This window comes from Vipera ursinii, assembly GCF_947247035.1.
Source record: "Vipera ursinii genome assembly, chromosome: 2".
Lineage (NCBI taxonomy): Eukaryota > Metazoa > Chordata > Lepidosauria > Squamata > Viperidae > Vipera > Vipera ursinii.
The window spans coordinates 67,772,390-67,795,732 of record NC_139513.1 but is presented as its reverse complement, the minus strand read 5'-3'; the positions used below and the strand labels follow the sequence as shown (position 1 = coordinate 67,795,732).

The window sequence follows — 23,343 nt, the reverse complement described above, 5'->3', positions numbered from 1 at the left end:
CATTTACACTTTCATAAGCCTATAAAGAAAAAATCAAGAGTATCTAGAGGGAATCTGGCCAATGAGAAATTAAATCCAGAATTTTTTCTTCTTTTGGTCCGGCCAACATTATATTCTCTAAATCATGCATGTGGAAGAGAATTGCTTGATCCCTTTGTGCAAGGATGTATATTCAGTGAAAGCTATTTGCAAATGCATAAGCTGCAATTTAAAGGTAAATTATGGGTTGTGTCCCATTTGTTCTTTGTGGGGTCACTGCAAATGCACAGATCTAATATGCCTTGGAACATATGCTTAAGTATATTCTATAACTAATGTGATGGGATTTGTTCAGTGATTTGAAGAGAGACAATCTAATTGGTTTAGTCAAGATAGGGTTTCCATAGAAGACTGTCTTCTTTGTGTTATTGGTTTCTGCCTGGCCCACATGAGTCATAACAAACTTTTCCTCCAATCCATGTAAAGATGTAATATAAAGTCACTGTCTAAATCTGGTCTCACTGAATCAGTCAATAAAAGAAAAGTCATTTCATTAATCTGAAGAATATAATAGATGCAGTGACAACAGAAGAAAACTACCGTAGTTATATCTGTGTGCACTGTACCTAGACTGAAGAGATTTATGTGTATGGATGTTTGAGAGAAGAGGGAATGCAATAGATATCCTCTGAGTGTGCAGCTATATAGGTAGGTCTTGGCATTAGTTCTGCCTTCTTTAATCTGGTTCCCTCTAGACGTTTTTGGTTTTAATTCTCATAATCACTAGCCAGTATCATCATTAGCTAGATGGAAGGTTGATAGAGGAAGTCTACATTAACAGTTTTGAAAAAGTAGGAATCCAGCACCTAGGGAATAAAGACTCATAACCTATAGTTTCATATGATCAGATACTGTTTTGACTTTCAACTAAATGGTCCTCAGCCAGGGATGTGTTTGTCTTCTCTTCAGTTTTTATATGTAAAGAAAGGACATCTAAAACAACTTAGGTTTTGAAGCAGGAAGGATCAACAGTAAGATCAGGGGTGCTTCTGAACAGACTATATAGAGTTCTCTGTTGAAAGATTTTCATTTTTCCCTTTAGATCAATTCCATCATGATATTATGATGTATCTAGGTATATTCTGCTCAAATGTTGCATTAGTTATGGCTACTTGATATTCATTTAGATGTCTAAATGGAGTCATGCACTCATGCATTATTCATTAATGTTGGTCACTTCATTTTTTGGTACTTCGGTTTTTAAAATACAGCAGCTGAAAGCCAAAATTATGGCTTTCATTTTAGTTAGTCTTCAGGCTTTTGTATTGCTTACCTGACTGCCCTGCAGGAGTCCATCCCTGTTGTTGTTTTATTAATAAGAGACATTGAGACAAGCCTGTATGATATATTCTATGGGACAAGAGCAAATTTATTCTCCTTCATTATATAGCTTGGCTTCTCATGGCCATTTTGAAAGGAAGATTTTGAGCACTACTGCCTTTGGATGAAATCTTAGCCAGTTGTAAATTGTAAGGTTTTTAGAAATAGCAATTTGTCATTTATGCATAGCTAAGTTCCTGAGGGTGTGAGACCACACAAAAGAGTCAACATTTACTCCTCTATACTTCTTTTTAAAACTGAATGTTTCTCTACAATTCTCTGCCAGCTCATCCGCCAGTAAAACAAACTTTATAAATCAGGTCTTGGGCTTGCATAAACAAGTAGGGATAAAAGTGCCAAGTTGTGGGGTCAGGTTAGGGTTAATCAGAAGTTCCTTATTTAAGATTTTATCTTAATTCTCTCTTGTGTCATGAAACTACAGCTCAATAACATAAAACAATCCCAGAGACTCCTTTATATTTGAAATACTGAGATAGCCTCTTAAAATTCATTTTCTCAGAGTAGATAGATTAATAGATTAATTTCAAGTAACATAATAAAATTTAGTTCGGTTTTCAGCATTGAACTGTGCTGTCCCACCCCCACCCACATCCAAGCACCACGGATGTTGGGAGTCTTTATTAAGGCTTCCAAGTCCAAATGAGTATTCCCCAGTAATTTCCTTCACCAACACCAGCACACCCCTAATGAGTTCAACAGGCTACTCAAGAGAAGCCAGCGCCAGTCCACAGTGCAAAGGCAAGGCAAATCCACTAGGCAAAGGCAAGTCCAGAGTTCAAGAAGCATGATCCAAAGTTCAAGACACAGAATCCAGTCTGAGAGTCAAGTCAAGAATCACAAAGGCTAAGAACACACAACAAGGAAATGGACATGTTGTTACACTCCACTTGCTGAACTAAATAACTGCTTCCTGCTTCATCAACAGGGACAAGGCTGCCGCCTCACAAGTAACCTGGCTGACCTTCGTTATGCCTACCTCCTCTCAGCCCTACATGCTCTGAAGGAGGAGGCAGTTCATCCTGATCGCCACTGACCAGCTGTAGCTGCACGCCTTCTCTTTCTGAAGCCTCTGGGCTTCCCAGCTGCAACAGTGCCTCTCCTGTCCAGCTGCTCCTCTGGTTGCTCCACTGTGCTCGGCCCCTCCGCTCCTGGCTCATGCCCTCTGGCAACCTCCAGATGTTTCTCCACATCTCCCACTAGCATCCTTGGGTCAGGCTCTTCCTCACCTGAACTATCACCTGGGGAAGCATCTGAGGAAGTCATCACACCAACTTTCTCTTTTTTTCATGCCTTCTGGTTTCATCCTCTAGTTTTCATTTTTGATGGTTCTAACATTTCTTAAAAGGTAAAGGATCCCCCGCACATGCGTGCTAGTCATTTCTGACTCTAGGGGCCGGTGCTCATCTCCGTTTCAAAGCCGAAGAGCCAGCGCTTGTCCGAGGACGTCTCTTATGATGATCTAATTAGTGGTCCACTTTCTTAGCCTTCTATTTCTTCCATTGCCTTGTTTCCCTTTCATCGTCCTTGAGAAACTCTTATTGTTGCTTCTGAGCCTTGCCATGCATGATGACGCCCTCGACTTGCCAGCCATACCCAATGCGTGTAAAGCCAACATGCTTTCCTTTGTTTTGTCTACACCAATTGCAGACCACAATCACTTTCAGGAGTGTTACTGAGTCAGTGTGAAATGTGAACCAGGAGTCAGGATGCATGATAGATGATGGGCAGTCAATCTGCCAATTAAAAAAAAACCTGCAGGAGAAACACACTTGATTGAGTATTCCACCCACAGTAGAAGTAGCTGGTTTTCTGTTTTTGGAAAAATCTAGGGGTTTTTTTTAGCTGCTTGTAACTTACCTGTGTGGTTTTGCAGCTGGTGGCATGAGATAGATGGGGCCATGTCCAGTAGAAAATTAAGGTGGGAAATCTTGGTATGGTAGCACTTTCTTTTCCTTTTACTGATTATTTTCTTCTTTATTTCTCTTTTTGTTTAGTGCGTGTTTTGCTAAGATTTTTTTTGACAGTTACTACATATGATTTATAACGCTTAACTGTATTCTGAGTTATTCTTTTTTTCCCTTGTGGTTTTTTTAAATTCTGTCATCACTTCAACGTTGTACTTCATGAGTTCTGTTCTTATTTCTACTTGGTTCAACCATTTATCAATTGTCCACTTGTCTTTATGAATTTATTTGAACTACTCATTTTAATGACTGAGGTGGTTTTTTCCTTGTCTGGTCTCTTTATTTGCTTGTCTTGTGGTTTTCGACTATGTTTGGCATTTATTACATAACATAAATAAATGGTTTATGCTCATTTTAGAGTTATGGTTATTGCTTAATTTGCTCCTTCTTCTGCAGAGAGAAACTATTTTCCTATATCACTTCAGAGTGGAGAGTGCTTTGTTGAGTCCAAGAGCTGCTTCATCTTGCTTGCTTGGCTACTTGTAGTCAGTCACTTGGCTTAAGACTGACAAAGATCTGTGGGGTTTGGGGGAGATAAGTAAATTCGATAATATTATCTCTGGGAGAGTTTTATTCCTGGTAACTGGAGCCATTTTTTGATGTTTCCAAAATATCGCCTAGAGAGCAGATCCTGAAACTTGGGATTTACTGAACTGAAACTACTCTTCTGATTCAGAAGATCCCCAGTCCCTCAGGCACGTTCTTCAATTGATTTGAACTCACGTTTGTCTTCTTTTACAGATTTACTGGCCACCTCTTCCTGGGCAGAAGGAAGAATGCTTCCGGAAAGGAAAGGACATAGCGGTAGGTCATCCCATGGCTTGTAAAATGCTTATGCTAAATTTCATCGCCACTCTGTGACATATTTGAAATGAATTTGCAGCTTCTGAAAATGTCTGCGGTCACCTTGGATTTTCTACACAAAGGATTCATCCGTGGTTGAACATCACTCCCTACCCTAACTTAAGCAAATTGCGTTCTGTGAGGAAGGAGATGAGGGATCTATTTCCTCACTTGTACCTACCTACCTAGCCACAGCACAAAAACGACTTGGTATCTGCTGTGCCCCATGACATTCTTGATTTCATCCCCAGCTGCATGAGGCTTAAGTCGTCCCGATCTATACTATTAATGCATTATTTCCCCTTTATTCTGACACCATCAACGAGCAAACTCAAGGAGTCTAAAAGTTTTGTTACTCATAGGCGTGATGGGAAGGGAAGGGAACAGATGTAGTCAGGGTATATGGGGTGTTAGTGGGACAGTAAATTTCACACTAGCATAGTTTTCCGTCTACTCAAGGATAGGTGGATAGCACTTTAATAAAGGAGGTGAGGAAAATTTAATTAATTTAATAATGTAATATTTGCATTTGTATACCGCCCTTTCCCTGAGGACTCAGGGCGGTTTACAGGGAATTAAAATCGAAACATAGAAAAGTTAAAACCAATTAAAAAAGCATTAAATTCACCCTGTAAATTAAAACCCCAGTTAAAATTTTCTCCTCAGCCTGGGCCCGAGAGCTCAAAGAGCCAGGTCTTCAGGCCCCGGCGGAATGATCGGAGGTCGGGAGCAGTCCTCAGCTCTACCGGCAGCTGGTTCCAGAGGGCAGGCGCTCCCACTGAGAAGGCCCTATCCCTGGGTGTCACCCGCCGGCAATCTCTCACCGGCGGAACCCTGAGCAGACCCTCCCTGTGGGAGCGCACTGGGCGAAGGGCGTTTGATGCCGGCAGCAGGTGTTCCCTCAAATAACCCGGACCCAGGCCATGTAGGGCTTTATAGGTGATAACCAGCACCTTGAATTTCACCCGGAGGGCAACCGGAAGCCAATGCAGCTCGCGGAGTAGAGGTGTTACATGGGAGTATCGGGAAACCCCCATTACAACTCGCGCGGCCGCATTCTGCACCAGTTGAAGCCTCCGAGTGGTCTTCAAGGGCAGCCCCATGTAGAGAGCGTTGCAGTAGTCCAAACGGGAGGTCACAAGCGCATGAGTGACTGTGCGTAGGGCGTCTCGGTCCAGATAGGGACGCAACTGGCGCACCAGGCGAACCTGTGCAAAAGCCCCCCTGGTCACGGCTCCTATGTGATCTTCAAAATTGAGCCGTGAATCCAGGAGGACGCCCAAGTTGCGAGCCCTATCAACGGGGGGTAACACCTCACCCCCCATCGTTAGAGGTGGAATAACTTGGTTAACCCGAGACGCCGATATGCACAGCCACTCAGTCTTGGCGGGATTGAGACGAAGCCTGTTTCTCCCCATCCAGACCTGAACCGCCTCCAGGCACCGGGACATCACGGAGAGGGCATCACTGGGTTGGTTCGGGGTGGAAAGAAAAAGTTGGGTATCATCAGCGTACTGGTGATACCCCACCCCAAAACCACGAATGATCTCGCCCAGCGGCTTCATGTAGATGTTGAACAGGAGGGGCGAGAGAACCGACCCCTGAGGGACTCCACAAATGAGAGACCTCGGGGCGGATCTCTGCCCTCCTGTCAACACCGACTGCGAGCGGCCCTGGAGGTAGGAGGAGAACCACCGTAAAACGGTGCCTCCCACTCCCAGCCCCCTGAGACGCCGCAGCAGGATACCATGGTCGATGGTATCGAAAGCCGCTGAGAGATCTAATAGGACCAGGACAGAGGAGCAACCCCTGTCCCTAGCCCTCCAGAGATCATTCACCAGCGCGACCAATGCCGTCTCCGTGCTGTGTCCAGGCCTGAAGCCCGATTGGTACGGGTCCAGATAATCAGTTTCCTCCAGGAACAGAGGGAGCTGATGCGCCACCACACTCTCAACAACCTTCGCCAGGAAGCGAAGGTTGGAGACTGGACGATAGTTGTTTAAAACAGCCGGGTCCAAAGCAGGCTTCTTGAGGAGGGGTCTCACCACCGCCTCCTTCAAGGCGGCAGGGAAGACACCCTCCTTCAAAGAAGCAGTTATTACTGCATGGAACCAGCCTCGTGTTCCCTCCCGAGCCGCATAAGCTAGCCAGGAGGGGCACGGATCCAACAAACAGGTGGTGGAGCTCAGTCTCCCCATGATCCTGTCCACATCATCAGGGGAAACAGGGTCGAACTCAGTCCAGATAACGTGCTCAAGACCGCCTGATTCCTCCACATTAGACTCTGCCCAGTCAGAGTCCAAGCCGGTCCGGATCCGAGCGATTTTGTCCGTCAGATGATGACTAAACTCCTCGGCTCGTCCCTGCAAGGGATCCTCCCTCACCTCCTGGTTAAGGAGGGAGCGAGTCACCCTAAACAGGGCGGCCGGGCGATTATCTGCGGACGCGATAAGGGCGGCAAAGTAGTTAGACTTCGCCGTCCTTATCGCCGCAAGATAAGACCTTATGAAGGTTCTTAACTGCAATCGGTCGGATTCGGATCGGCTGGATCTCCAACCGCTCTCTAGACCTCGTCTCCGACGCTTCATCTCCCGGAGCTCCACAGAGAACCATGGAGCCCAACGGGATCTGCGCCGAGTCAGAGGTCGCATGGGTACAACACAGTCGAGTGCCCTGGTGGCAGCCGTTTCCCAGGCCTCCACCAGAGCATCGACTGGGCTGTGGGTAAGGGTGATAGGTATCGGCCCAAGCGCCCTCTGGAACCGGTCCGGGTCCATTAGGCGCCTGGGGCGGAACCACCTGGTCGGTTCCGCCGCCCAGCGGCAGGGGATGGCATGACGGAAAACCAGCCTCAGGAGGTGATGATCTGACCATGACAGAGGGGTGATGGACGGAGAACCCCCTCCCAGATCATCCAACCATTGTCCAGACAGGAACACCAGGTCGAGAGTATGATCCTCATGAGTCGGGCCCTCAATAACCTGGGTCAGGCCCATGGCTGTCATGGAAGCCATGAACTCCCGAGCTAACTCCGACGACCCCCCCAGTGATGGCAGGTTGAAGTCACCCAGGACTATAAGCCTGGGGAACTCCACCGCCAACCCTGAGAGGGTGTCGAGCAGCTCAGGCAGGGCTGTTGCCACACAGCTGGGCGCCAGGTATGTGAGCAACAAGCCCAGCTGAACCCGAGGACCACATCTCAAGAGGAGGGATTCACTCCCGGCCATCTGGACAATGGTGGCCTCCCGAGGACACAAAGTCTCCCGAATAACCACTGCCACCCCACCACCCCTGCCCTGAGCCCGTGGCTGGTGCAGCACCCGGAAACCTGGCGGGCATAACTCGGTGAGAGGCACCCCTCCCTCCGAACCCAACCAAGTTTCCGTGATGCACGCTAGATCCGCACATTCCTCCTCGATCAAGTCACGGATGAGGGGAGCTTTGTTAACTACGGATCTAGCGTTAAAATAGACCAACCTGAGCTCAGGGGCCTGATCACCCTCATCCCCGGGTAGGAGGGTGCTAACCGGAGGGTCGGAGCGCGCCACCGCTAGGAGATAGCGGGGGCGCGATCCCAGATGTTGATATGGCCCTCCGCGCAAACACCTGCTGCCATACCCTATCGCCGTGGGGATTCGATGCCCCACCCCCACATTCCCAGCGCCAGCAGCCACCTCCCCCGACCCCGTCCCGTCGGGACCTCTAACAGGTCCAGACTGAGTGCCGGTTACGGATTCCTTCCCCACCCTCCCCATCCTCCCCCTCCCTAACCTCTTAAAATAACCGGCTAAGAATCTTATCAGGGGCCTCTTAGCGCGTCTTAACTCGAGGCCCCTGTCCAAGCCCAACCACCTCTCGGAGTCCCAAAGCTTGGACCCGTCATTAAGGGGAGTATGGAAACAGGCGACAGGTCGTGCCCATGAGGCAGGAACCGCCCTAAGGGCATACAAGTCCGCTTCGGAATAACGATAAATCATATTGCGCTCGAATAGTCTCTCAGGGCCGATGTTGCAAATATATCCAGAGGATTGCTCGTTGATGGTACATAGATGGAAAAAGAAAAAGTCCAGTGGGCGTATCTCTCAATCTGCAGAGCCATCTCAGCTCTCACCTGAGATGGAAATCCAAAAGACAACCTCAGCCGTCCTCTCACTCCGGCTGAGGCATCTGACTGGAGCAGAGAGAGAAAAAGGGGATCCTGAGCCAGGCCCACCCCAACTGGTCTCTCACACCAGTGAGGTGGACGCTGACAAGTCCAAAACCGTCCTCCCACCACGGTTCGGTCCCGTCCACATTAGACTATCAATAGGGAGATCTTAATTCCCATCAGGTACGGAGCCAGTCATAACGCCTGCCTGGCAACAAAAAAGTAAAGGACAGGGAGGCCAAGCCTCTGTTGATCCTCACACCGCCAATCAGCGCCGTCAGTCAATGCCCGTCCGCCAGTCCAAACCATCTCCAACGGAGGAAAGAGGTAGTCCCAGCAGCTATATTGAATCAAAAAGTTCGCTAGCATGTCCGCCGAGGCCGACATGCCAGTGATGACTTTGCACCATGCTTTATTTTAGCGCATGCATTTTCCAACATAGGCTGTTGCCCTGGCTCTCATAGCCATGTAAACAAATCTTCCAAGGTCTTGCATTTGTTGGGAATCATGTACTGTCTTAGCAAGCTTACTTATTTTGTAAGCTCAGGCTATTCTGAATTGGTGGCGTATTGTCCAAAGTCCCTTAGGTTTTTTCCTTCCTAATAATTACATAGGAGAGGAACTTTCCTAAATCAGGTCAGATATTTATCTGGTCTTAAATCCCACTTCAGACACCAGCCAGATACCTAGGAAAATCCACAAATTGGGCTTGAAGTCAGCAGCTTCTCCTGTTGTAATCGCCAATCCGTCGGTATTCAGTTCCATGCAGTCAGTTAATCCAAGAAAAGCAGGGATGAGAAAATCTGCCAGTATCAGTTTTGCTCAGTTTTTCATGTTTTCCAATGCTAATTTTGTTCCATGCTACTTTTGGCATCTCTTCTGAATTGAGTTTTTTTTCTCGTAGTGCTCACCAAAAATAAATGCTTCTTATTTATGTACACGTTTTTGTAAAAGTTTTTCCTAATGTATTTATTTTATAGGCTTTTTTCCTAGAATGACATAGTTTTGATTGTTGTTTCCTCTACTGTAAACATTTTTGAGAACATATTCCAATTATAAAATATCTGCATATTGCTTTATGCTGTTTGTTCATAAAACTGCATCCCAAAATCCAGTAGCATCCACATATTAATAGACAATAAATTTTCTATTAATCTATAGATTTGGAAAGTAAGCCTAAGATAAGTTTGCATTAAAATAAAAACAAAACTTTTTTTTTCATCCAATCACATATGATTTCCATAGTTCCTCCTACAGCAGCATTACCCACCTTGATACATTTCAGCTGCATTGAACTGCAGTTCCTCATATTCCCAGTGAATTTATCTCATGCCAGTTTTATTTTTGTGGAGTGTAGATGTCATATCTGATCATGGATTTGCCTGGTCTGTCCAGAATTTCAGTTAACATCTATATTAAACCTATTGCAGTATTCTTCTTAGGCTGATGATGTATGTTCTCGTCTACCATATGGTTTTGAGAAACTGTACAAGGGTAAATGCAGGCTAACAAAGCTTGATTCAAAGGGGTACGAGAGCTCACATTAGGAGGAATAGCTGATATGCAGATAGTTTGGGAGTGCTTCTAGTGGGTTATGCTCAAGACTTCTTTTCCTCCATTTTAATAGTGTGCTAATTATATCCTTTCCTAGTAAAGGCAGATCTTTCTGGAAATGAAATACTGTAATGATTTTCAGATTGGAGTAATTTGCTAAATATGGGCCCGCTCATAAAAAGTGTCAGTCTGCTGTAGTGGTTGAGGGGCTGGTCTGGAAATCAGTAGAATGTCTATTCCATTTCCGATTTAGGCATGAGTGAATTTGGGCCAGTGTCTCTCAGTCCAATCCATTTCACTGTAAGAGATTAGCAGCCTGACCCAGAGGGCAGGGTCAAACATGTTATCAGTTTGGAGTCACTGTGCTTCCACAAGAGACTTAAGTCCAGCCCCCTGTGAATTCTATTGACTCTTATCTAGCACCAATTTGACTTGACCATTAGTAGATCAGATTCTTGTGTATAGGTAAGGTAAAGGTAAAAGTTTCCCCTGGCCAGTCATGTCTGACTCTAGTGGGCGGTGCTCATCTCTGTTTCTTAGCTGAGAGAGCCAGTGTTGTCGGAAGACGCTTCCGTAATAATTTGGCCAGCATGGCTATATACTGAGACACATGGAATGCTGTTCTTACCCTCCCACCTATTTATCTGCTTGCATTTGCATGATTTCAAACTGCTAGGTTGGCAGGAGCTGGGTTAAGAATGGGAGCTCACCCGGTACTTGTATCCCAAACTGCCTACCTTCTGATCGACAAGCCCAGCATTTGAATTGCTAGGCCACCACACCCCTTGTGGATAAATAATATGTAATAAACCTTTAGTGTTTTTAGCTCAAATCCTGTTCCTGGTCACTTGTGCCTGACACTCACAGGCTTTTTACTGGATATTTATGACTTGGTGGCCATTATTTTTTTAAGATTATCTGATGTTAACTGCTCTTTGGGGTTTTTGTGAGCTTATGCTTGTGTCGTCAGAGATCGTATCTAATGCTCTTATCTTTTCTTAGCTTTCCTGTGGATTGCTTCAGTTTTCCAAAACATTAGCATCTTCTCCGGTAACCTTTGTATTATATGCTCAAAATAGCATTGCTCCATTATTAGTGTTTCTAGGCGGTTGTCTAATCTTACTTAATCTAATATTGAATGATCTGTTCTTTTTGTGGGCTAGGGTATTCTCAGCTTTTTCTCCAGCATCACAGTTTAAAGGCATTAGTACAATATCATCAGTTTGAGCTTGATTCTTGATTCTGATCTTATTCCTTGGGGTACTGTACTCTCTACCGTTGAAGTTTGGGATTCTTATTGCTGAAATTCCATCTTCTTTATACAGATTGGGGAGGCAAGAACTCATTAGGTATTGATTGCAGAACACATTCTCAGGAGACATTAAGCTGTCTACTGGATTGCATTTTGGTGTTAGATTCACTATAGATCTTATTACTAATACGTAGTGCCTATTCTTTGCTTCTACATCATGCAAGCAATAATCTGAGATGGGGAGGGGGGTAAATGTGGGGCCTATGAGAACCCTGGGATCTTTTGTTGACAGTCTATCTCACTGTGATGGTTCCCAAGAGTGAGTATCACTCCCTTCAGCCTTATGGTATTTATTTTGCAGTCTGAAAAAAAGCTGCAGGCTTTGAGGGGAGTCTTAAAATGCTCATTCTTAGCTGCTAGAAACACAAAATAAAGAAATCTGTTCTTGTAGCTGCAGAAAAAAAGTATTCTTTTCCCAGCATTTCTGCTCTTAATAGGATACATGAGAACTTGACCAATGTTATCCAGAAGGAATGGATCAATAGAAGCAATGATTACATTTATAGAATACACCAGCTATTAAAGATCCACTAATGTAATGGGAGTTAAAATGCCATGTCTTCACTATCCTCCTTGTTAGTTAAAAGCATTGTTAGAATAATAAAAGTGGAAAATATGTCCAGTTCTCCAGTACATTTTTAGACTGGCTTAGAGGTCCGATAACTCTTTCCATGAGCTTGCTGCCAGACACATTCTAGGTTTAGCTTATAGTCTTTCCACTTATATAAAATGAAGCCTTACGTAATACACCAAGAGCCATTAAAGAATATTGGATTTTTAGTTCATCAAGGAACTCTTATTCTTCTTACTTATCTGTATTTATGTTCAGTGCTATTCAGTGGATGGAGCTGAAGAACTGGGTGTTGGTACAGGGTATGAAAAGAGTGAAAAAAGAACTTTGCTTCTTGCATCTCTTGGGGATCTTGCTTTGACGCACCCCCTGTAGTAGGTGAGACACAGCTTATTTGCGGAGAGGCATTTTGATGCCAGATGTTGTGCATTTGTAATTCCAAGGTATTCTGCATTTTGTTTTATTGGAGTTTAATACTATCTGATTTTATATTTCAATTGCCTTTTAAAAGTTGTATAGATTATCCATCATAATTTGGATATGTGACCGCAGACAAATATTATATAAATAACTTCATAGGAAATTGCATTTTTTTCTAAATAATTATTGAAAGACGTTACCGTACTTTAAATTTCTCCTTTTTTACTTAGGCACTTGCTTGGCTATTTGGACTTTCAGTTCATCAGTAGGTGAATATGTTTGTACATCTTCTCTGTTTTATACCATTTCCGACAGGTGACTGTCTAGTCCAGGGCTTTTCAACCTTTTCACCCATTGTACCACTTTTAGGATATGGCAACATCCGAGTACCACCAGTTGCCTAGCAAGGTGTCAAAAACTTGATGACCAAAAAAAGGAAAAGTGATGAAGTACAGGTAGTCCTCGACTTACAACAGTTCGCTTAGTGACTATTCAAAGTTACAATGGCACTGAAAAAAGTGCCCCCCAAGCCATAGCCGAGCAAGACACATGCCTGCCCGCCCAGCAGCGCTCTTCCTCCTGTCCGAGGTTTTTATCGTTGTGAGCATTTCTGTTGAGGGTTGGCAGCAGGGGTGGGGGGGGGGGTGTTTGGTTTTTATTCCCCCAGTCTGCTGGGTGGTTGAAGCAGATTTTGGTCACTTCACATGATCCTTGGACACTGTGACTATTATAAATATGAATCAGTTGCCAAGCATCTGAATGTAAATCACAAGAGCCTGGAGATGCTACAACATTCCAGTTGATTGGCACTTCTTCTGGGCTCAGAAGCACCAGGATCAGCGCCGAGCTCCATCTGGAGCCTGGTGCTGATCCTGGGACTTCTGCTGAGCCCTGACAGCCCCAAAGAAGCGCCAATCAGCTGGAAAGCAGTGCTGATCCTGGTGCTTCTGCTGAGCCCTGACAGCCCTGCAGTTTCAGCCATCTCTCGCTCAGGCTTGTACGGTGCTGCCACCAGTTCAGCTCATTCCCCTCCCCTGCTACCACTTTTCTAGGATGGTCGTGTACCACCTGCCAGGTGCCAATGTACCACAGGTGGTACCCGTACCACTGGTTGAAAAGCCCTGGTCTAATCTCTTCTTAAAAATCTCCAGTGATGGAGCACCCACGATTTTGAAGGCAAACTGTTCCACTGGTTGCTTCTCTCTGTGGTCAGCTTCCAACCATTGTTTCTTGTCTTGCCCTCTGGTGCTTTGGAGAATAGTTTGATGCCCTCTTCTTTGTGGCAGTGCCTCAAATACTGGAATACTGCTATCATGTCTCCCTATTTCTTCTTTTCTTTAGGTTAGCCAAACCCAAGTCCTGCATCCATTCTTCATGTGTTTTAGTCTCCAAGCCTTTGATCATTTTAGTTGCTCTTCTCTGAACTTTTTCCAAGATCTTGACATCTTTTTTGTAGCATGGTGACCAAATTTGGTTGCAGTATTCGAAGTGTCATCTTACTAGGGTTTTATAAAGCGGTACTAATACTTCGCGTGATCTTGATTCTATGCCTCTGTTTATACAACCAGGATTGTATTAGCTTTTTTGCTATTGCTGCGCACTGCTGGCTCATGGTCAAGTGATCGTCCATAAGATGGATAAGGAAAATAAATCTAATTCTTATTTTAAGGTGCTGCTGTTTTCCCCACTGAATTCTAGTGCCCTCTTGTCTGAAGGAAAGAAATTTCTCCTGAAGTATATTTAAAAGGCTAAGAGCTAAAAGGATTGTCTAAGCACCACAAATCAGCAAAATGGAAACAGGTTAATCATGGTTGACAGATTCATTAGAACTCCCCATGTCATATTAAAATAGCAGCAGTAGTAGAAGGAATGGGGAGAAGAAAGGAGGAGGAAGAAAGGAAGAAGGAAGCTAACTCATGAGGAGAGAGTTGGATGCAGAAAAATAATTAGCTTAGGCCAGTCAACTTGGTGCCTTCCAGATGTTTTGAATTACAACTCACATAATCCCTTGCTGTTAGATATAGTGGTTATATGAAATGATGTCTTTGTTTTAGCTTTATAGTATCTATAACTGTAATCTCTTTTGTAGCCTAATCTGAGAAATAGGGAACTCTTTGAACCTGGGATATGACTTTGAATCTCTGGATTCCTAAATCATAATGAGACCTGAAAAAGACAACCAGTGTCTTTAATAGTTGGGACCAGCACCAAGGAGATCCAAGTTATGTTCACCCTTAGTCATGGAACCCTATTAGTTTGGGTTGTGGCAGTCATTCTTTGTCCTTGGAGTCCTTGATGCTCTGTGGGTTTAGCTGTTTTCTTGCAGAGACTTCATTCCAAACTAGGTAACATTATTAGTGTTAGTAAGACTATAACCAAACTTAGAGACCAAGGACTCCATAGTTCAACACTGAACTACAGATATTCCCTTCTATTGATACCATTCTCTGTCAACCCAACAATTCTCAGAGGTTGGCTACTATTAGGATAAATTGAAAGGCCATCCCAGTGTAAACAGCCTTGAGCTCTTGGAAAAAGATGGGATATAAATGCATCGAATAATTGCACTGATTTTTTTAATTAAGCTTTTCTATTCCTAGGATACTGGGATACAATCCCCAAAGTGACAGAATGATCTCAGTGCGAATCCAAGACAAACCATTCAGTATCACAGTAATTTATGCCCCAAACACTGGTGCCGAAGAGGATGAAATTGACTGGTTCTATAAAGCCCTATAGCACCTTATAGAATTAACAACAAAAAATGATGTCCTTATCATCATGGGGGATTGGAATGCTAAAGTAGGAAGCCAAAAGATAACTGGAATAACAGGCAAGTTTGGCCTTGGAGTACAAAATGAAGCAGGGCACAGGCTGATAGAATTTTGCCAAGAAAATACAATGGTCATAGCAACAACCAACAACCCAACAGACGGATCTACATATGGACATCGCCAAACGGCCAACACAAAAATCAGATTGACTATGTGCTCTGCACCCAGTAAAAGCAAGACCAGGAGCTGACTGTGATTCAGATCATGAGCTTCTTGTTGCAAAATTTAGCCTTAAATTGAAGAAAGTAGGGAAAAGCGCTAGACCACTCAGATATGAGCTAAATCAAATCCCTGATGAATACACAGTAGAGGTGACAAATAGATTTAAGGAATTAGATCTGATAGAGTGCCTGAAGAATTATGGACGGTGGTTCGCAACATTGTACAAGAGGTAGCAACTAAAACCATCCCAAAGAAAAAGAAATGCAAGAAAGCAAAATGGCTGTCTGAGGAAGCTTTGCAAATAGCTGAGGAAAGGAGGGAAGCGAAAGACATGGGAGAAAAAGAAAGATACGCCCAATTGAATGCAGAATTCCAGAGAATATCTAGAAGAGGTAAGAATGCCTTCTTAAGTGAACAGTGCAAAGAAATAGAAGAAAACAACAGAATAGGGAGAACTAGAGATCTCTTCAAGAAAATTGGAGATATGAAGGGAACGTTTCATGCAAAAATGGGCATGATAAAGGACCAAAATGGCAGGGACCTAACAGAGGCAGAAGAGATTAAGAAGAGGTAGCAAAACTACACAGAAGAACTATACAAGAACGAACTTAACATCCCAGATAACCACAATTGGGTGGTCACTGACCCCGAGCCAGACATCCTAGAATGTGAAGTGAAATGGGCCTTAGGAAATCTGAGCAACAACAAAGCTAGTGGAGGTGACAGTATTCCAGCTGAGCTATTCAAAATCTTAAAAGACGATGCAGTAAAAGTGTTACACTCAATTTGCCAGCAAATTTGGAAAACTCAACAGTGGCCACAGGATTGGAAAAGGTCAGTTTACATTCCAATTCCAAAGAAAGGCAATGCCAAAGAATGTTCAAACTATTGCACCATTGCACTCATTTCACATGCTTAAAATCCTACAAGCTAGACTCCAGCAGTATATGGATCGATAACTACTAGAAGTACAGGCAGGATTTCGAAGAGGCAGAGGAACTAGAGATCAAATTGCCAACATATGCTGAATCATGGAGAAAGCTAGGGAGTTCCAGAAGAACTTCTACTTCTGCTTCATTGACTATGCTAAAGCCTTTGATTGTGTGGATCACAACAAATTGTGGCAAGTTCTTAAAGAGATGGGAGTACCAGACCAACTTATTTATCTCTTGAGAAACCTATATGTGGGCCAAGAAGCAACAGTGAGAACTGGACACAGAACCACTGATTGGTTCAAAATTGGGAAAGGAGTCCGGCAAGGCTGTATATTGTCGCCCTGCCTAATTAACTTATATGCAGAGCACATCATGAGAAAGGCAGGGCTAGATGAATAAAAAGTTGGAATTAAGATTGCTGGGAGAAATATGAACAACCTAAGATATGCAGATGATACCACTCTAATGGCAGAAAGTGAAGAGGAACTAAAGAGCCTCTTGTTGCGGGTGAAGAAGGAGAGTGAAAAAGTTGGCTTGAAACTTAACATTAAGAAAACCAAGATCATGGCATCCAGCCCTCTCAATTCCTGGCAAATATTTGGGAAAGAAATGGAGGTAGTGACAGATTTTATTTTCCTGGGCTCCAAGTTCACTGCAGATGGGGACTGCAGCCAAGAAATTAAAAGACGCTGGCTTCTGGGGATGAAAGCCATAGCAAATCTAGACAGCATACTAAAAAGCAGAGACATCATCCTGCCAACAAAAGTGCGTATAGTCAAGGCCATGGTTTTCCCAGTTGCAATGTATGGCTGTGAAAGTTGGACCATAAGAAAGGCTGAGCGCCAAAGAATTGAGGCCTTTGAACTATGGTGCTGGAGAAGACTCCTGGAAGTCCCTTGGAGTGCAAGGCGTTCAAACCGGTCAGTCCTAGAGGAGATCAACCCTGACTGCTCTTTAGAAGGCCAGATCCTGAAGTTGAAACTCAAATACTTTGGCCACCTATTGAGAAGGAAGGACTCACTAGGCAAAGAGCCTAATGCTGGGAAAGACTGAGAGCAAGAGAAGAAGGGGACGACAGAGAATGAAGTGGAGTCACTGAAGCAGTAAGGGTGAGCTTAAACGGACTCCAGAAGACGGTAGAGGACAGGAAGGCCTGGAGGAACGTTGTCCATGGGTTCGCGATGGGTCAGACACGACTTCGCAACTAACAACAACAACATTTCTACGATTTTCAAGTGTTACAAATTTAAAAATATAGCAAAATAATCTAACAAAAACATCATTTTGTAAGAAATTAATTTCAGATTCCAGTGCATGCATAAATACTAAATCTAGCATATTAAATCTGCAAATGTGTACTAAATCGTGGTCCCTAAAGTATGAAAAAAATAAAATAAAAACCTTATATGACAAAATTTAAAATGTTTAAAATATGCATTTTCCACACTTCTGCCATCTAGACCAGGATAATTTAATACAAAATATTTTAAAATTTGACTTATTTTTCTGCTATTACATATATGATAAAAAATGTTATGCCTGTTTATTGTTCCTTGAAAGAATAACATTTTCGGATTAAAAGGCATTAACCTGATATGAAACACAAATCTCTGGTTGAGATCTATCCGCTGTTTGTTCTGGTAAGGTTCTCAAAGGGAAAACTTGAAAGCTGAAAATATGGAATTGATTATCAAGCTTTGAAAGAATTCAAATAAATGACTCTTCTCTGGAAACTGAAGAAGAGTAACAAGGCACAAAATAATCACTTGAAGGGCAGGCTGACTTTTTGATTATATATTTGAAATGAGATAATTTTCCTTTTGAATAGGCATTTTCTTATGAGAAATATGGAAATTACTGTAGCTCCACCTTCTCCAACCTCATGCCCTCCAGATGTTTTTAGGAATACAATTCCCAGAATTCCGATTCAGCAGGGCCAGGAATTGTGCCATTTGGGAATTATGGGAGTTGCTTATGTGCCCGGAACACACTGATCTGTGGAACGCTGCCTGTTTCAAAGTGTCGATATTGCTTTTCCTCAATTTTCCTCAATCTCTTGAGGAGGGAAAATACATAAAGGCATTAGCAGCACTAGCAATGTCATTATTGGCTGAAAGACTAATAAAGGAATAATTGATGATATTATAATATGAATTACAACATGGGTGTCCAGATTTTTGGCTTGTCCAGGCTGCATTAAGTGAAGAGGAATTGTCTTGGGCCACATATAAAGTATATAATATAATTAATGTATATAAATATTGCTAAAAATCACATAATAAAGTTAAAAGTTTACAATCTTCTGGGACCGTATTACTAGCTGTCCAGGGCTGCATGCAGGCCGCATGTTGGACATGCCTAAATTACAGGAAGAATCTCTGTCCAAATAAATACATTAGAGATGAATTTGATCCTATTCAAATGGATATATAAAATTCTTCCCCAACTAGAGGCACCACATAGTGTTTGAAAGGCACGGTGGTAGGAGGGCATATTCCAAAAGTAATGATTATGACCTGAACAAAATCTCAGTAAGGTTTCATTCTTTTACATTTATATTTGATTAAAATTAAGTACAGCTAGTCGACTCACAACCATTCATTTAGCGACCATTTAAAATTACAATAGTGACTTACAATCAGTCCTCCAACTTACAACCATCACAGCGTATGTCTGCTTTAATGAAGAGAAGAATGAGGGGTGACATGGTGGCAGTGTTCCAATATTTCAGGGGTTGCCACAAAGAAGAGGGAGTCAAGCTATTCTCCAAAGCACCTGAAGGCAAGACAAGAAGCAACGGATGGAAACTAACCAAAGAGAGAAGCAACCTAGAACTAAGGAGAAATTTCCTGACAGTTAAAACAATTAAACAACCTGCCTCCAGAAGCGGTGAATGCTCCAACACTGGAAGTCTTTAAGAAGAGATTGGACAGCCATTTGTCTGAAATGGTATCACGTGTCCTGCCTGAGCAGGGGATTGGACTAGATAACCTCCAAAATTCCTTCCAGACCTGTCATTCTGTTATAGCTTCTACAGAGTCATGTGATTAAAATCTGGGTGCTTGGCAGCTGGCATGTATTTACAACACTTGCACTGTCCCGGAGTTTTGCCATTTGAGACCTTCCCATCAGACTTCTGACAAGGAAACTCAGTGGGGGAAGCTGGGTTTGCTTAACCCGCCTGATCTACTTAACAAGTACAGTGATTCATTTAACAACCATGGCAAAATAAGTTGTAAAATCAGGAATGACTCATTTAATAACCGTCTTGCTTAACAATGGAAACTGGTCCAGACTATGGTTGTTAAGTCAAAGACTACCTATATAGTGAATATATAAGGTACGGTTGCTGGAATTGGGTATATCTAGTCTAATGAAGAGAAGGATGAGGGTTGACATGATAGCAGTGTTCCAATATCTCAGGGCTGCCACAAAGAAGACGGAGTCAAGCTATTCTCCAAAGCACCTGAAGGCAGACAAGAAGCAACAGATGGAAACTAACCAAGCAGAGAAGCAACCTAGAACTAAGGAGAAATTTCCTGACAGTTAGAACAATTAATCTGTGGAACAACTTGCCTCCAGAAGTTGTGAATGCTCCAACACTGGAAGTTTTTAAGAAGAGACTGGACAGCCATTTGTCTGAAATGGTATAAGGTTTCCTGCCTGAGCAAGGGGTTGAACTAGATGACCTCCAAGGTCTCTTCCAACTTTATTATTATTATGTTTGCTTTCTTCTGAGATATTTTATCATTTTTCCCCCCCCGCTACCTTGTTAAAATTACAGTTTGGTGGCAACCTTTGCAGGTTTCTAGGCTCTGCGTTTGGCTTTTGGAGTTAAAGGCAATTCTTGGTTAAATAGTTCTGGTTTGGAAGTTGAACTGATGCATTATGAGCACCTTTAACTTAGTCTTTGAACTCATCATAAAGTTATCATGAAAACATGTGATACCTCCTTAGTATCAGTCAGATTTCCCATTTTAATATAACCCCTGGGTAGTCTTACGTAAGTGGGTACCAACTGTTGCCTGGTTTTGAGACTGAGTGTTAAAAGAGCAGCCTACTACTTAGTAGTTTACTTGAAATACCCAGGGACTTTTTTTTTAAAGTGGTGTGTTCAAAATAGAAATGAGAGCTGGGATACAACGTGTTCTGTTTGATGATATGATGCAGAGGGAAAGAACAGTGTAAGAAAGGGAGGGTAAGACCTTGGGTTTCTACAGCAATACATAATATAGTTTGTTATGTGTGATGGCCATTGGAATCTATCTGGTGGTGCCTCCAATAGACTCCATGGCTTCTCTCTGCTTATCTGCCAATGACTTCTGCTCCGGAAAAGTCAACAATTAATCCAGGTCAGACTTCTGAGTAATCGTTTGTTATTTTGCCATGTAACTAAACTTCCGTTTTAAATAACTGGTTTGGCTAGATGAAGGTTGTTTGTCTCCTTCATTTCCTGTAATTGTGTCCCTACCAGCAACACTCGCCCCCCCCCCCCAACATCTTAACTGGAATTTGCAGGCAACTGAATCTAAGGCCCTTGCTCTGATTCTGATGTGTTCTTTTTTACTAATAATTTTTCCTGGGGTGGGGGAAGCAAAATGGATTAAGAAGTCCTGAGGAGGTCTTGCTCTGAGAGAGAGAGATTATGTATTTTACTGTTCTATGCAGTCTTTATCAGCTAGTACTGTCTGCATACATTGGGTTACAACTCTCATATTCTCCATGCAGCACAGCTACCAGCCCTCTGGCTTGAAGTATTATAGTTTAATGCTTAATACTATGGTATTATAGGACCATGTTGAGGAAGGCTGATCTAGTTTGAAGCATTAGAGAGTGGCTGCTTATAAGTCAGTCATTTTCTTATTTAGGGTATGAGCCAATTCATTTGAAGTTTCCCTAAATTTTCATAAGACTCTTAGAGCAGAGAAAAGTCCAAGATGGCTTTTGGGATTGCTGGACCCTAGAAATGAATGTTTTATGTCAAATCCCATTCTATTCATGGGTCCTGAATTGTTATATATTGCCTTATGCCCATAGAACCAAGTTGCCTAGTCAGTATCAACTCTGCAGCCTTCATTGGTATTCTGTTCTGAGGGAGGAATCTCCCATAATCTTGGTGCCTGGAATCCAGCATGTAGAGATGGCTGTCACAGAATCCAGACACTCTCCATTTCTGAAACAGAAGGAATATTTTTCAATAACTTGTAGCTCTGAAAGTATATTTTTTGAACTTGTGTACTACGGCTGTTAAATTATGAGCATGGAGTACAGAAACCCAGATTCCGATTCCTATTTTTCTATGAAACTTGCTGGACAAATTTATTTCGATAGCATAGCCTGCTTTACATGTAGGAAAAAAAGCAAACAAGTAAATCATATGTATTCTTTTTTCCCCTTTAATCACCTGGCCTCTTAACTTTATTGTGTTTGGAAACAGCTCTTCCTAAATCAAGTCCTCTTTGTCTGGAAGATAGCTACCTTTTGAGAATGTCTGCCAACAATTTTATTATAACTGTTGGAGTTTAAAGTAGCATTTGATTATTGTAAGTCAACTTCTGAGCAATTAAAATCAGGAATAGACAATAGTTTTAAATTGGGGGTACATTTGAGATTTTGAGAATAGATCAACTACCTTCACAAAATGGCTCCCTTGGCAAGTTTGTAGGAAGCAGCACCCAAAAATGAATGAGATAATCTGTTTCAAGAAATGCTGGATTCAGACATAAGGCAAACAAGCTACAACTTAGGACCCCACCACATGTTTGATATTTGTTTTCTTTTTGCTTTTAGAAATTACATTTAAGTATGTTGTTGTACTGTATTATAATTTATGAGAGATATTAAGCCAGCCAAATGATAGATATGTTAGCAGTAAATACATTCATTTGAAAATAAATTGTATTTTTCACTTTAAATGCCTTGTTATTAAATAATTAAAAGGGGTGTGTGTGTGTATGTGTGTATTCAGTGTTTTTTGTGGTCACCCAAAGTTCTGTTTCAATATGTTCCTTTCTGAAGCCTTCTAGTTTAAATTTATATAGCTTAATGCCTCACCAGGTCTAAACCTGGCACTGGTTTCAAGGGATACAGATGCTGAAACCTGAAAGCAAAACTAGGTCTATCAATCCAGGAATATGGACATAAATGTCCAAAATCTGCAAGAATCAAACAGATTCTCCTTTTAGGTAGGCTTTAAAAAGAGGAAGGGGCAACTCCATTCTGTCTTTTCCTTTTTTCCTTTTTCCCTTCTGGGGTCACTGGATGTTTTTAAGAAGAGACTGGACAGCCATTTGTCTGAAATGGTATAGGGTTTCCTGCCTTAGCAGGGGGTTGGACTAGATGACCTCCAAGGTCCCTTCCAACTTATTATTATTATTATTATTATTATTATTATTATTATTATTATTATTATTATTATTATTATTATTAATTATTATTAAATCCGGAGAGGCAGAACTTCAATCCAGGAATTGCTTGAAGATGTGGGGAAAATAGCCATCTAGGGAACAGGCAAATTAAATGTGGGATTAATATTTCTGGAGTTTTGCTGATAGAGAAGTAGCTGAGATAATCCCATTAGAAACCCTTTATGTTGTCCTTCATCTTTTCTTGGGGAAATGTAGCAGCATTTACCCAATAAAGCTCCTGCTGCAAGGTATGGGAGGGATTGTAAGGTGGAGTTGGGCATCCCCAATACATTTCCCTATCCAAACGAACCTACCGTTTGTCAGCCATGTGCAGGATTATGTGTGTCCCATTACATCCCATTTGTCAAAAAAAGAACTAATCCTTCAAAATATTGTCATCACAATGGGATCTTTGAGGACCGCGTATCCTTCCTACAAAGGAATCTGATGTTAGAGACTGGCGCTGTGCTTCGCTTCCTATTTAGTTTTACTTTAAATTTTAAAAAGTCTTTAACATAGACATATAGAGGAGGCTACGTGATGGAGTGATGGAGACTGTGTCTGTGTGATGGAGTGATGGAGTGATGTGTGTCTGTGTGATGGAGTGATGGAGACTGTGTGTCCATATAAACATTTCTAAGAAAAAGAAATCTATCCTGAAAAATAAAGACTGGAAAGCAGAAATCTCTCTCTCTCTCTCTCTCTCTCTCTCTCTCTCTCTCTCTCTCTCTCTCTCTCTCTCTCTCTCTCTCTCTCTCTCTCTCTCTCTCTCTCTCTCTCTCTCTCTCTCTCTCTCTCTCTCTCTCTCTCTCTG

The 23,343-nt window shown here is 42.6% G+C and overlaps 1 protein-coding gene across 1 annotated transcript in view; it reads left to right on the top strand.

Annotated features, from left to right (window-relative positions):
* SEMA3G (semaphorin 3G) overlaps positions 1-23,343 on the top strand; it is a gene marked incomplete at its 5' end in the record, with an annotated part of 106,972 nt that overhangs the window by 46,348 nt on the left and 37,281 nt on the right. The window contains one exon of the mRNA XM_083353417.1: positions 4,086-4,148. Coding sequence (XP_083209543.1) covers positions 4,086-4,148 — 63 coding nt within the window. The remainder of the gene's footprint in view (positions 1-4,085; positions 4,149-23,343) is intronic.